General features: G+C 36.6%; 1 protein-coding gene across 3 annotated transcripts in view; it reads left to right on the forward strand.

Moving 5' to 3' along the window:
* LRRC49 (leucine rich repeat containing 49) overlaps positions 1-16,062 on the forward strand; it is a 157,852-nt gene that overhangs the window by 14,616 nt on the left and 127,174 nt on the right. For all 3 annotated transcript variants that reach the window (XM_054595298.1, XM_054595395.1, XM_054595484.1), the window contains 2 exons: positions 1,936-2,002; positions 11,505-11,648. In XM_054595298.1, the coding sequence (XP_054451273.1) occupies positions 1,936-2,002; positions 11,505-11,648 (211 nt within the window). The remainder of the gene's footprint in view (positions 1-1,935; positions 2,003-11,504; positions 11,649-16,062) is intronic.

The raw sequence follows: 16,062 nt of genomic DNA on the forward strand, positions 1-16,062 counted from the left end.
ATTTTTTAATTAAATCGTTAAATAGGAAACCAGTAGGATGGCAAAGCTGGTACTAAGGAGGATAAGAGAAACTGATGAAGAATGCTGGAGTAAGATTGTTAACTTACAAAGCAGGTTAATGTCCTTTAAAGCAATAGAATCACTGCATCATCAGTTTTCTACAAGTTACTATACAACTTCACAGAATTTGTGCTCTGATGCGGAGTAAATAGCCGGATGATTCTGAGGGAGGCTTGTTGACAGTGCTCTGACGGGACATTGGAAGGACATACAGTCATCCCTTTGCCTTCTTTTCAAGATACGGTTAGCAACAGAGTAGTGCCCCTTTTTCTATATTCACATATCCCAGTTTTATAAAATTGTTTTTATATTGTACTGTGTTTTTCACTTGCATATTTATGTCTTGTTACTTATGTCTTCTGTCATTACATATTCTTTTAAAATGTAATTTTTAAGACCTTTATAATCTATAAGCATAGATATGTAATTTAATATTTTCCTCTTTGTTAGACACTTACATTGTATACTTTTTTGCTGTGATAATGCTCTGATGAGTATTCTTGTCCATTAATCTTTGTCTGCATCACTGATTGTTTCCTTTAGAATAGGCTTTAGTATTTTCAGTTAGGTAGGTGAGCTCACCCTCATAAAGCTCATATGATATGAAGTTGAGACTTGATAAGAAGGAGGTCTATATTTTAGGACCTTACTTTTCCAAATGTGATCCCTGACCAGCAGCATTAGCATTGCCCAAGAACTTATTAGAAATGCAAAATTTTGGATCCTATCCCAGAAATTCTGGAGGTGGGGCTCAGCAAGTTATATTTATCAGGCTGTCCAGATGATTCTGATACACGCAGAAGTTGGGGTACTTTAGAGATAAAATTCTGTGCTTTTTAATTTATAGCAACATTTCAGCTTTTCAAAAGATGGCAGATAAAAACTTCCAAATAAATATTCACAAACTGAGTGAGTCCAGTAGAAAGCACTTAGGTGGTGTTCATTTTGTCTCTGTGGTAAATAATCCTGTTATGAATACCCTTGTACATAAAACTCATCCATTTAGTTATATGTTCATTCATTCATTAAACAAATACTGTGTGCCTACTTGGTGCCAGGTACTCTCATGAGTCCTGGAGATAGAGTAGGGAACACATCGAAGTTTATGACCTCTTGAGGCTCGCATTTTGGTTAGAAGGAGACGTAAAGAAATAAACACATGAATAATATAATTTTAGGCAAGGATAAACACATTGAAGTCAATTAAAGTGGCAAAGCGAAGAGTAACAGAGGCGGGAAGGGAGAGCTATTTTTGACAGGGTCATCTGGAAGGGCTGTTCTGAGAAGATACTTGAGGCCCGACCTGGATTATGTGAAGGTGTGAGACCTGTGAAATTCTGGGGAAAGAACATTAAGGAAGGAACAATAGCAAGCCTAAACACCCCAAGCAGAAATGAATTTGTGAGGCTAGAGATGGCGAGAAAGCTCCCGAGGCTGGAGCGGAACAGGTGAGCCTAAGCCATAGGAGGAGATAAGGCTGGAGGAAGAGTCGGCAGCCAGGTGGATTAGGGCCTTGAGAACTGAGATAAGAAGTTTGGATCATATTCTGAGGTGAAGGGAAGTGCTTTGAATAAGTGCCTTGCCTAAGATTCTTAGAAGAAGAGTTGCTCTTTTCTAAAGATATGACTTTTAAGTGAGGGGACATTTCCTCTAATAGGACTGATTATTTAACAATATAACTAAATTAATGGGAAATATGTTTTTATTTAATATATATATCTATATATAATCTATATATTTATATAGACAGATACGGCTATTTCTATATCTATAATTTATAGAGAAAAAATTAAAATGAGTTATGCCTTAACATATTTTGATTTATAATACATATGATAACAACCACATTTCTATTCTATTTATTCTGATTTTCAGAATCAAGAAAATCTCAAATCTGGAGAATCTAAAAAATTTAGATGTCCTGGACCTTCATGGAAATCAGGTATTATAAAGACCTTTTATTTGTTTCTTCTTTTAAAAAATGTCCAGGACATTTGACATTGTAAAAAAGTTTTAAGAGTTATACTTATGTTGAATTTTTCAAGAGTTACTTTACTGTTTAACTGAAATAGTAAACCTATTTATATAAGATTTGGTAGTAAATAGTAAGCCTATTTATATAAGATTTGGTAATTTCTCAAAGTAAATGATATAGAAAGCATTCAAAATTCTTATAGTTACGATAATTTTGTTCCTTATTCTGTTTTTTTTTTATTAACTTATTTTTAAAATACACATTCTCTAACCCCCACCCAAGAACTAGACCATTACTACTGATTTTCCCCAACTTCGGTATTCCTCCTTTATTTTGAAATAATACTCTTTTGGATTTCACACTTACCATTCTTTTGTGAGTTATTTTTACTTGGTTTTATTACAAGTATGTATGCCTAAATAATATATCATTTAGTAGCATTGTCTTTTAATTTTAATAAGGGTGTCAATGTTGTCATCTAGTTTTTGCTTTTTAGAGACAATATTATGTTACTGGAATTTATCTTTTTGATTAAATAGCTGCAGTTTAATTCATTTTCACTGTGGTATTTTCCATGATGTGGTTAAATAAAAACTTGTTTCTCCAGTTTATTATTAATATACATTTGGGTTGTTTCCTTTTTTTTTTTCTATTTTGTTTCCTGTTGGGAATAGTACTTTTAAAAATGTTCCTGTACATGGTTCTTTCATGTACATTATGTACTCTACAGTATAGCTCTAGAAGTGAAAATGATGGTTTAGGTTATTTAAATGTCTAACTTTAAAAGATAATGGCAAATTGATTTCCAAAGTGATTGTATGAGCTTACACTCCCACCTGTACTACGTAATAGATCCTGTTGCTTCACACCCTTTTCAGCATTTGGAATTGTCAAGCTCCTTAATTTTTGCCCATTAGATTTTTATAGTGTCTCCCTGTGGTTTTAATTTATATTTTCCTGCTAACTATGTAACCCGGGCTCATTATTCTTTTCAGTCACTCAGTTCGTCTACCCCCATGTCTATCTGTCTAATTTATCTATCTGGTTTGTTTTGTTCCCCTCCTGGTTCTTGTCTCTCAGAGCATCTTGGCCTTGTTTTAAGCCTCTGCTCTTCCATTTAAATTTTAGTCTTTGAAATGTGAGTATTTACTTAGGAATAGGTACCTGTGCAGAAGGTAAAGCCTCTCCTGAGGTGGTAAGCCTAATTCTGGGATCATCTAGGAGTCCCTGCTGGTTGATGAATAATATCTGCCACTGCCATTTGCAGCCAAGCAAGCACGGACCTCAGTGTGATCTCTCTAGGCTCTCTAACAGCTGTCAGTCCCAATCATCTTGGTGGAAAGCTCATGTAATTTAAAAAACCCTTGATAGACCTAGATACTCCATATCTTCCAGGTTCTAATCTTGTGACAGCCTCATCGGTGTGTCTGTGTGTGCACCATAAGGCAAGGATGTTGGCAGCCTGCTCTGTAGGCTGGTTAGTGCCGCTTTAATATAGAGAGGAAGTTACCTGGATATATGGTGGTGGAAGGGGCAGAGGAATTAAACAGTTTTGTCTGTAGAAGAAAATAACACTGAGACCAAAAGCAAAATGGTTTTTTTTTTTACTGCCAGAAAATATAGAAGGTGTTGAGGAACCTTGAAAGATAAAGAGAGGTAGGTAGAGGCCAGAGCTATTTTATCTTGTAGCCCAAGGGTCCCCCACCCCTGGGCCATGGACCTGTACCAGTTTCTTCTGGGCTGCACAGCAGGAGGTGAGCAGTGGACAAGCAAAATAAATTTATCTGTATTTATAGCTGCTCCCCACGCTTGCATTACCACCTGAGCTTTGCCTCCTGTCAGGTCAGTAGGGTCCTTAAATTTCAAAGAAGTGCGAGCCCTACTGTGAACTGTGCATGCAAGGGATCTAAGTTACTCTTTCCCTATGGGAATCTAATGTCTGATGACCTGCAGCGGAGCTGAAGCGGTGATGCTAGCGCCAGGGAGTGGCTGCAAATACAGATTATCATTAGCAGAGGGGTTTGACTGCACAGAGACCGTAATAAATCATTTGCTTGCAGACGCATATCACAACCCTATTAGCGAGTGGCAAGTGGCAATTAAGCTGCATCTGGTAGCAAGCTATAAAGCCATCCCTGCCCTGCCCCTGGTCCGTGAAAAGACTGTCTTCCATGATCCTGGTCTCCGGTGCCAGAACGGTTGGAGACTGCTGTTGGAGACCACTATTTTAAAAGACGATCTATGACTAAAAGTGAAATATTTTATGGTGACAATATTTTATTAAGTTTATTTAAAAATGTATATATGAGAAACAAATAGGTGGTTTAACAATTCATGGGCATTACTCAAGATCTGTAAGAGCACCTGATAAAATAGTAATGTATCATTTCATCTTTATATTATTTACCAACCTTATGTGGATGAAAAATGCTTTATTCCTTGTTAGGTGACCTATGTTATGTTTCTTATAATTTCAGCATGTGTTTGGGATAGTCTGTGTATTAAAATTAAACATTCATACAACACAAATTATTTCTTAGTGATCTATAACAAGAAGAAGGAAGTTTTAAATGAAAATCTGAGTTTTGTTTCAAAATATCTAAATCCAATAAACAAAAATTTGGAATATTTAAAAGCAAACACAGTCTTGGTGACTTTAGCTTTTTAAAAAGTCAGAAGATAAACTATTCAAGATGAAACAATGTCCAACTCTGAAAAAATAGCATCAGGTAGTTAAAAAAAGGAAAGAAAATTACATGTATAATTTTTGTGTTTTGAATTTAATTCTGTTGGAAATAAAAATGATATTTGTACTTTGTGAAAATGTATTTGATTTATAGATGTGAAAACGTTCTAAGGAATGATAGTAATATTTAAGAATAGACGAGAATGGAACGAGATGGGGGGAGGCGAAACGAGACAGAACAGTTAATTAACAGTCTAACCCGGTAATCTCGCTGAGAAGTGGTAACAGCTGGAACTGAAGTAGTAGCAGTAGGGACATGATAAGGGAGCAGACTGGATAAATATTTAAAAGGTAGAAACATCATGATTTAGCAATGACTATATGTGAGTAGTGACGAATGCAAAGGAATTGAGAGGTTGATTCTCAATTTCTGACCTAGATTTTGTCTATTCTTCTGGAATTTTTTCTTTTGGTAGATGCCTTCTTTAACATGGACACAGATATGCTTTCAGAAGAATCTGTTTTTTTCAGTGATCTCTTCCTTCAGGGAGAGCTTGCCCTTTCTGTGGTTGCTTCACTGAAAGCATTTACCCTTTTGGTACTGCTGAGTAGGAAGTTTGTTTTTATCCCGACAGAACAGCCTGGATTACTCTTATTTGAAAAAAGACTGGAGTTTCAAGCTTTTGGAAGGGCAGATGCAGTGCTTCCCAGATAAGGTAGAGTTCAAGGAGTTCACCATCACCAAGTCCTTATTATATGAAATGTTAAAGGGACTTATCTAAGAAATAGAAGATCAAAACTACATACAGTAAAGTGACAACAAACTCACAACTGTCAACAACTGAACCTAAAAAGACAGAAACAAAAACAGAAGCAAACTAAGCAAACAACTAGAACAGGAACAGAATCACAGAAATGGAGATCACAGGGAGGATTATCAGTGGGGAGGGGGAAGGGGGAGAAAGGGGGGAAAAGTACAGGGAATAAGCAGCATAGTTGGTAGGTACAAAATAGACAGGGGAGGTTAAGAATAGTATAGGAAGTGGAGAAGCCAAAGGACTTACATGCACAACCCATGGACATGAACTTAGGGACCGGGGAATGCTGGAAGGAATGGGGGTACTGGGCGAAGGGGGATAAAGGGGAGGAAAAAGAATGAGACAACTGTAATAGTATAATCAATAAAATATACTTAAAAAAACAAAGGTCTGTAGCCTATCTTGGGACCCTCCCTCTGATTCAGTGGGACCCATAACTGGGCTTTCTTACATTCCTGTCATCTCTTTTTCTTGCTGTGAAGTTTATTAGCTAATCAAGAACTATGCTCTCACCCTATAACACCTTTTGCCCAAATTTCTACCATTTACTCTATGCTTGTGACTCTGTCCATGACTGTAACGAGTAACAGACTAAAAGAAACACCCTAAGGTTATTAGCAGAAGGAGGAAGACACCCTATGCAGTTCATACAACAATTATACCCCTTCATTCTATATGTTTATATATCTCTTGAGCTCAGAATAATTTTATTTTATCTATTTAAATATTGCTTTTCCATTTATGTTTGTTATATCTATATTTTCTGTCTTCCATATCCTCATCTTTTATTTTCCCTATCTTTATTTTTTCATAGTCTTTTAGGGTAATTTCTCAGGTTCATGCTATATTTCTTTTTGCTGATTTTATTCATTCCTAATTCTATTACCTATTTATTTTTGAAATATTTTTGTGTAAGTTTTATTATTCGGTCCTGTCATCTGCAAATGCTGTGATAACTTTGTTTCTTCTTTTATAACTTTATTTATTTTCATTTTACATTAGCACATTTATATTTGTCCCAACCATCTTAGGACAAATTTTAAAGCATGATCAAATATTACCTTTAATTATTGAATTTAACATAAGCTTATTTAGGTTTTTCCTCTCGAACCTACATGGAATCTAGATGATATTTCTCAAATGTTAGAGAAATAACAACATAGACATTGGACTATAAATCTAAGAAGTTTTTTTAGCCAACATTTGCTTTGAAGTGTTAAATAAAAATTTTAAATAATACTGTGATGGCTGTATAGATGAGAAAATGAATCTGTAGTGATTGTGATTTTTTTTTTAATGATCAGAAGAAAAGTGTTATGTACATGACTCATTCTTTTTTAAGTATGTTACATTGAAAGATTGAGCAAGTCTCCACAAGGACCCCTAACTTACTTCAGTGTCATGCACAAACTCATCCCATGGTGCTGTGCTTGCGATAGATTCTACTATAGAGTGGCTTAAAATCATGTCAAGCTCTCACCACCTCATGGGTATAGTTTTTACTTATCCTCACTTCATTGTGCAGCTCAAACTCCTCTGCTCAGTTCAGTGCTTAGGTGCATATGCATACTCCATGATTCAGACCTTCTTGTTCTAAGCAGTTAGTGTCCACCAATTTCATCCTGACTAAACATTGTTTCCATCCGTCCTGGCCCTCCGCTGGGGATCCTAGTTCCTTCAATCCTTTCTATTCAGGCTCTTGACTGCTCTCAGGATGCTTCAGTATAAATGAAATTAGCAAGGGAACTTGGTATCATTTCTTTTCCTTGCCTTTTCTTTCAGAAGGCAGTCTTGCTGGGCCAAAACATTGTGAGCAAATGCTGTGTTAGTAAATTTCTATTTGGCAGGTAATCTGTATGCTTCTTATCACCTTCATAGGACCAGGCACAGTATTAGGCACTTTGAGATGCCTCAGATGATGAACTTCTTCATTATTTGATAAAATTGACTTAAGTATTTACTGTGTTCCTTTAGTTAATTTTCAGAAGTTAAATGACTTCATATTATCAATAGCAGAAGAAATTAGAAATAGATTTTATTTTTTTTAACTTAAGCCAGCCTTATTTCTTTTTAGAAATTAAATTTATTGGGTGGCATTGGATAATAAGATTATATTGGTTTCAAGTCTACATTTCTATGAAACATGATCTATGTATTTCATTGTGCGTCCACCACCCAAAGTCAAATCATCTTCCATCACCATATATTTGGCCCCCTTCACCCTGGAGTGCCAATCCCCCACCCCGCTTCTCTCTGGTAACCACCATACTGCTGTCTGTGTCTATGAGTTTCAGTTTTCTGTTCCTACATATGAATGAAATCATGTGGTTCTTAGCTTCTTCTGGCTAATTTTGCTTAGCATAATATTCCCAAGGTCCATTCATGTTGTTGCAAATGGCAGTATTTCACCTTCTTTATTTTTCATTTTTTCTGCTAACTTTGGGTTGCTTTTGTTCTTCTATTTCTAGTTCTTTAAGATGTAATGTTAGGTTGTTTAGTTGAGATTCCTCTTGTTTCCTGAGCTTGACCTGTAACAATATAAACTTCCCTCTTATTACTGCTTTCACTGCATCCCAGAAGTTTTGATATGTCATATTTTCATTTTCATTTGTCTCTATCTATCTTTTGATCTCAACTTTTATTTCTCCTTTGATCCAGTCATTTTTTAGTAGTATGTTGTTTAATCTCCACATATTTGAGTTTTTTAATTTCCTCTTTGCCTTTGACTTCTAATTTCAAAGCATTATTGTCAGAGAATATGCTTGGTATGATTTCAATCTTCTTGAATTTGTTGAGGCTAGTTTAGTGACTCCACATATGGTCTATCCTTAAGAATGTTCCACATGCACTGGAGAAGAATATATAATCTGATATTTTGGGATAAAATTTTCTGTATGTGTCAGTTATATCCATTTGGTCTAATATGTCATTTAAGGCCGATATTTCTTTTTGGGTTTTCTGTTTGGATAATCTGTCTGTAGCTGACAGTGGGGTATTGAGGTCCCCTACTATGTTTGTGTTTTTGTCAGCTTCTCCCTTTAGTTCTGTTAGTAGTTACTTTATATATTTCAGTGCTCCCTGATTGGGTGCCTATATATTGAGAAGTGTCAGGTCTTCTTGATATAGTGACCCCTTTATCCTTATAAAATGTCCATTTTTTCTCTTGTTACCTGTGTCATCTTGAAATCTATTCTGTCAAATATAAGTATGGTTATACCTGCTTTTCTGTGGATGCTATTTGTTTGGAGAATCATTTTTCACCTTTTCACTATGAGTTTATCTTTGTCTTTGTGGTTTAAATGTGTCTCCTGAAGGCAGAATATGGTTGGGTTTTATTTTTCTGATCCAGTCTGCTACTCTGTACTTCTTTAGTAGTGAATTCAGCCCATTTACATTTAGGGTAATTATTGATATGAGGGTTTCCTGTAGTCTTTTTATCCTTTGTTTTCTGGGAGCTCTGTACCTCCACTGGTTCTTTGTGTGTCTGTCTGTTGTTTTCATCTGTTGGTACTTCCTCTGTTTTCTTTTTTTTTAAAGTTATATGTCTCAGTTTTGGTTTTTTTATATGTGGTTACCATTAGCTTTATAAAAAAGAAAGTTTTATATGTTTATATACAGTAGTCCTTTTTCTTTTGACTGCATCTGATCACCATCTTCCTTTGCAAATTCAGTTTTTCTCCCCTCGCCTTTTGTTTTATTGTCCCAAATTATCCCTATTATGCTATAGGTTTGTTGGTGATCTTACTTGTAGATTTGTGACCTCTTGTTTGTTGTTTCAAGTAGAATAACCCTGTTGAGTATTTCCTGAAATGGAGGTCTTCTAGTGATGAATTCCCTCTTCCAACTTACGGAGTTTCTGTGGAGAAGTCCAATGATAGCCTAATATAGTTTCCTTTATAGTTTACTTTCTTCTTTTCCCTGGCTGCCTTGAGAATTCTTTCTTTGTCATTAATTTTTGGTGGGTTTAATACAATGTGCCTTTGAGAAGTTCTTTTTGGATTGAGGTAATTAGGTGTTCTGTTTGCTTCTTGGATTCAAGTATCTAGCTCTTTGCATATGTTTGGGAAATTCTCATCAACTGTTTGAACAAGCTCTCTGTTTCCTTCTGGTATGTCTCTTATCCTTATATAGCTCTTTCTGGTGGAGTCAGATAGTTCTTATAGACTTCTTATTTTTAAAAAATTTTTATTTATTTACTTTTAGAGAGGAGAAGGGAGGGAGAAGAGAGGGAGAGAAACATCAACATGTGCTTGCCTTTCACCCGACCATTCCTTGGGACCTGGCCAGCGACCCAGGCATGTGCCCTGACTGGAAATCGAACTAGCAACTCTTTGGTTCGCAGGTCGGCACTCAAACCACTGAGTCACACCAGCCAGGGCTTCTTGTAGAATTCTTTAATTTTTTTTATGCTCAAGTCTTTTTCTTCTTCCCTCTGTGTCATTTCTAGATTTCCATCTTTGATATCACTAATTCTTCTATCTGGTCAGCTGTATTTCCTCTGCTCACTGGTTCATTCTTGATCTCTTTTATTGAATTCTTCATCTCCAGAATTTCTATTTGGTTCTTTATTAAAGTTTCAGTGTTTTTGGTAAGGTCCACTTTTTGTTCATTGATTTGGTTTCTGAGTTCATGAAACTGCCTCTGTGTGTTTTCTTGCATCTCAATTGAGTTTTTCAGAACTGCAGTCTTGAATTCTCTGTCATTTAAATCACATATTTCTATGTCTTTAGGTTTATTTTCCAGAAATTTTTCATTTTCCTTATGATGTACCTCATTGCCTTGGTTTTAATTCATGGTATTTGATGGATTCTTTTTCTGCCTAGGCATCTTTGTATGAGTGGCACTTCTCTAGATTGGTAAGAAGTCTTTTTATTGTTTTCCAGTAGGTGGCACTGGATTGCAAGTTTTTTTTGTTTTTGTTTTCTGTTTTGTTTTTGCAGTTCTTTTGCACGTCTGTGGCATTTCAGATCTCTGCAGGGTGGTATAAAATGTCCTGTGTTCTTTGGGAAGGTGAGCACTTCCCCTGTGAAGCTGTCTTCGAGTCCCAGGGGACCAACCCTGCAGGGGAACACAGTAGGTGACAGGGCTTCAAATCCATGACATCCCAGTGCTGTCCCCTGCAGCCAGACGCTGTCAGAGTGCAGCTTTGATGTGTGGTGGTAGGGTGAACTGGGGGAACCTGGATGCCTCCTTTGTTGCTTTGCCCATCCAGCAAGGACAGCCTTGGACTTCTGTGGCATACCCCCCGTGCCTCCTCTGGATGCCGGGATTAGTCACAGAGTTCTCCTGTGGCTCAGGGAAAGTGTTTCTGTAGCACCAGTTCTCAGGTTTGCAGATAATGTATTGTACTCTACAACTGGACATGAAGGGTGAGGAGAGGTGAGCTCTGGAAGGTTAAGGGACGTCAGCCAGATTTTGTGGCCAGCCATGGCTATATCTCTGTGCCTCATTCCTGTACGTCACTGGGCTCAGCTACAGTTCATACTGCCCGCTTCTTCAGAAATGCCCTCTAAACTTTTCTCCTTCTGGCTGAGGTTGTGGAATGCTCTTCACAACCTCATTCCCCTTCTCTCCAGGCTGAGCCCTGCGGTGAGCTCCAGGCTACAGTGCTGTGTCTGTGGCTCCTTTGACCTCTTCCCCCTTCCTGCCTCCCCAGTTTGGTTCACTCCCACCTGCCCACCTTTAGATGTTTCAATGTGTGGATCTCTTAGACTTGTTTGTACATTGCCAGAGAATCCTTTGTTGAATTATAGCTGTTCAAACTGTTGAAACTGAAAGGAGAGAGACCAAGCAGATCTCTAACACTACCATCCCTTTGAGGTCACTGAGATAAGAGATAGATTTTTATATGTTTTCATATAAACTTGTCCCTTAATCCAGTTGCTACATATTTTATTTTTGGGTTATTGTAACATACATATTTGAGATTTGTGCCTGCTAATCATCCCTTCCTCATTTTTAACAGATTACCAAAATCGAAAATGTCAATCATTTATGTGATTTGAGAGTTTTAAACCTTGCCAGGAACCTTTTAAGTCACGTTGATAATCTTAATGGGCTGAATTCACTAACTGAACTTAACCTGCGACACAATCAGATCACTCTTGTGGTGAGTATTGAAATGGAATCTATGTGTGATTCCTGGCTTTTCTTTTAAGGAAATGAAATAAATGTTATAGCATTGTTTTGTGCAAAGTAAGCAGCTAAGGTAATTCTGATTTTTTTCTGAATTTAAATTGTGGATATAATCATTAACTTTATAATTTTTTGATTTGGGAAGTATTAAGGTGTTTTCCATTTAAAAAGATAAATATAAAATTAAAAACAAAATAGACATATTAGCAGTGAATGAATCAGCTTATGTAAATGTATGCTGAATCATTTCCTGTTTTGTCATGAGTATAGAATTAATAAATAGGTTATCAGTGATTGAAAGTTGATGCATTATTGCACCAAGAAGGAAAAACTTAGGAGGTTTAGGGCTATGAAGACATGTATAAATATCATATCCTTTGCAATTTTTAAAGAGACCGCTTGGTATAGTGGAAAGAGCATTGCATAGTGTATCAGAGGCCTAAGTCTTAGCTTCATCTCTCATTACCTGTGTGACCTTGGGTAAATCACTTTAACTGTGTAACTCTCAACTTACTTTTCTGGTGCCTTTTTTGTCTGGTTGACTTGAAAAAAGACCTAAAGAGGGAATAGAACTGGCATGTGAGCAGGAGGAAAAGGTTAGCATTGTGGAGACAAAACTACAGAAAGGTGAGCCTGGAACTCTGAAGATAAACTTTGTCAAATTTGCAGTTTTACTCAGGTTCAGCAACTAAGTAACAGCTAACACTCAGGTATTTTGTATTAGGTGTATGTGAAGAGTCCTAAAAACATGGCTTTCGGCTGTATGATATGATACAGGCCAAGCAGACTTCTAATGATTAATAAAAATATTATTTATCCTTTTAACAAGTTTCCTTTGTTTACATGCAATAGAACAACTATGTAGGTTCTCTGTGGATATAATTTAAGCACTTTCAAAGGCACAATCTAACTTAACTTTTTCAAGACATTGAGTTCCTTTGTAAATAATTAAGTATACCGTAAGTGGTACACTTGAAAAGGCTGGGGACAGATGATGTTTTATCTCTAGGCCTCATTGTACAGACTGGTTTCATTTTGAAGTTTTACCAGAAGATCTGAGCCACATAATGCGCTTATCTATCTTGGAATAATTTCAGAACCTTCTCCCAAACCTGGATTCTGTCCTTCCCAGATTGGATTTAAATATTGGAGATGGCTTATCTTCAAAGACATGTAGATTAAGTTTATCTGTTACATTGCTGGGTCTCTAGGAACTGCTCAGGCCAGACTTAATTGGTTGTGTATGGTAAGAATCCAAAAAATTTTGGTAGAGTAGGGCACAGAAACCTATTGGCCCTAGCATTTTCTGGTCTGTAATTTGTCTTTCTCTTGGAAAGTGCATTATGCATATCCAGGAAATTGCTTACTGAGTTTCTTATTGAGTGTTAAGACTAATCATTACTGTTTTAGCTTAGGCAACAGTAAACATCTTAGGGAAAATTATATTAATTTCTAGAAGTTAAAAATGTTATGCGTATGGCATCATTGTCATGATAATAACTATTATGCATATTAATTTATAGGAAATTGTGAGTATATATGTAAGGATAAATAAACTTTATTCAACTTTTATTTTTTCTTTTTCAAAGCATTATTTTTCTAAAAGAACCAAGACATTTTTAAATCTTAGGATTTCTTTTTTTTTTTTTCATTTTCTTTTCTCCAGGGTCAGTTATTACACTTATTATTTTTGCTTTTTTTAAAAAAAATATTTTATTTATTTATTTTTAGGCAGAAGGGAAGGAGAAGAGAGGGACAGAAACATCAATGTGTGGCTGCCTCTCACGCAACCCTCACTGGGGACCTGGCCCACGACCCAGGCGTGTGGCCTGGCTGGGAATCAAACGAGCGACCCTTTGATTCGCAGGTCGGCATTCAATCCACTGAGCCACACCAGCCAGAGCTGCTTTTTTTTATTTTCTTCCATGGTTTTTATTTTTCTCAATGGCTGGTAATTCTTAAATGAAGATCATGTTTAGTAGTGGCTAGGTCTTTTTTGCAGCTGAATAGGTCTTTTTAACCATAACATCTCTCCCTAGAATGATCACTAGATTTGTAAGTTGTTGAATCTCACTCATTGTCAGCCTTCCCTTTTGAGTTGAGTAGAAGGGAAAGGGCAGTCTTACTCTGTAATTCCAAAATTAGAAAGACTATTGCTGGGGGTAGAAGGCCTTTAGTATCTTCTGTGCCAGGTAAAACTGCCATTTCTTTCTCACTTCTGGTCCTACTGTAGCAGTTATTAACCATCTCTAGACAAAACACCCACACTCTCCATCCTTCCTGGACAGATACTCTGCTTTGTTTAGAGACAGGTCCGGAGTCTCCAGCTGAGGGTTTTCTCAGGCAGCTGCTCTGTACATGGCTGTGCGTGTGTACAGCAGGGGTAGAGGTGGGCTGGGGGGCGAAGTGGGTGTGTTGGTATGCCAGGAAGAGCTGTTGAGTAGACAGACCTTTAACTACACAGCCACTTGATTAGTCACAGTCACCCACAGGTCACACCTGCGCTTTACTGACTCTGAGCACGGAGTAGAATGGCATTCTGCCACAGAGGATTGCTGCCTTCGCAGTGCAGCATCTCCCTTGCAATTTCTGAGCTGCAGTTTTCACTGTTCCGGGTTATCTCCGAATTCATCCTGTCTGCTTTCCAGCTCCCTGAAATTCATCAAATGTTGATCTGTTAATGATAACTCTTCTTGTTTTTATTATTTCCATGGATTTACTCATTTTGTGGTTATTTTGTTTTGTTTTTGCTTCATCCATTGAATCTTGGGAAGGACATGAAACAAATGTACTACTTTTTTCACCATCTAGTAAGAAACTTTCTTATTTTTTCATGTAGAAAAGTTATTCTTTATTTGTTTATTGTAGTTAAATTCATCGATCTTTTTCTTGGAAATTTTATAAAATTTAAACCACATGTCTTTTTATTTTATTTGGTATCTTTCCCTTTAAAAAAATGATAAAAACATTTCAGGCATTCCCAAAAGAATTAGTATCTGCCAATCAACTTAAAAAATAAAAATACTTCAACATCATTGAGGCCTTCTCTGTAACCCTACCCCAGGACATTCCCTCCCTCCTTTGCAGAGGTACCACAATTCTGAATTTGGAGCTTACTCCCAGGCATGTCTGTTCCCCCCCCCCATATATGTTTGTATCCCTAAACAATATGAAGTAATTGTTTTGCATGCTTTAATTGTTCTCTAAATGATATCCTACTGTATATATCTTCTTTTTAGCATTTAATCTCCTTGCACCCTCTCCTATCCTGCAGTCACCACAATGTTGTCCAGGTCTATGAGACATTTTTGCTCAATGTCTCTATGCACTAACCTCCACCCTCCCCTTAGCTGTCAACTTGCTCTTTATGTTTCTATCTCTATTTTGCTTGTTAGTTCAGTTTGTCCATTAGATTCCACATATGAGTGCAATCATATGGTATTTGTCTTTCTCTGACTGGCTTATTTCACTTAGCATAATGTTTTCCAAGTCTTTCTACACTGCTGTAAACAGTAAAATTTCCCTCTTTTACAGCTGAGTAGTATTCTGTTGTATAAATGTCCCATAGTTGTTTTATCCACTCATATACTGATGGACACTTGGGCTGTGTCCATATCTTGGTGATTGTAAATAATGCTGCAATGAACATAGGGGTGCTTATGTTCTTTCAAATTAGTGTTTTGTGTTCGTTTGGATATATGCCCAGAAGTAGTGTCACTGGTTAAAAAAGAAGATCCATTTTTAATTTATTGAGGTAATTCCATACTGCTTTCCACAGTGGCTATACCAGTCTGCATTTCCACCAATAGTATAAAACGTTTCCCTTTCTCCACATTCTCGCCAGCACTTGTTTGTTGATTTATTAATGATAGCCATTCTAACAGCTGTGAGATATCATTATGGTTTTAATTTTCGTTTCTCTGATGATCAGTGATATTGAGCATCTTTTCATGTGTGTATTGGCCATCTGTATGTTCTCTTTGGGGAAGTGTCTATTCAGGTTCTTTGCCCATTTTTTTAATTGGGTTGTTTGTTTTTTTGGTGTCGAGTTTTGTAAGTTCTTTGTAATTTTGGATATGAACCTCTTAGAGATGTATTGGCAATTGTGTTCTCCCATTCTATGGGTTGTCTTTTTATTTTGCTGATGATTTACTTTGCTGTACAAAAACATTTTAGTTTGATATAGTTCCATTTATTTATTTATTTTTTTGTTCCTCATGCCTGGGAAGAGATATCTGATAAAATAGTTCTATGAGCAATGTCTGAGATTTTGCTGCCTACGTTTTCCTCTAGGATTTTTATTGTTTAGGGTTTAACATTTAAGTCTTTAATCCATTTAAAATTTATTCCTGTGTGTGGTATAAGAAGGTGGTCTAGTTTCAATTTTC

Source organism: Pteronotus mesoamericanus, unplaced genomic scaffold (genome assembly GCF_021234165.1).
Source record: "Pteronotus mesoamericanus isolate MK-2021 breed Mesoamerican mustached bat unplaced genomic scaffold, CSHL_Meso_final contig_100, whole genome shotgun sequence".
In the NCBI taxonomy this organism is placed as follows: domain Eukaryota; kingdom Metazoa; phylum Chordata; class Mammalia; order Chiroptera; family Mormoopidae; genus Pteronotus; species Pteronotus mesoamericanus.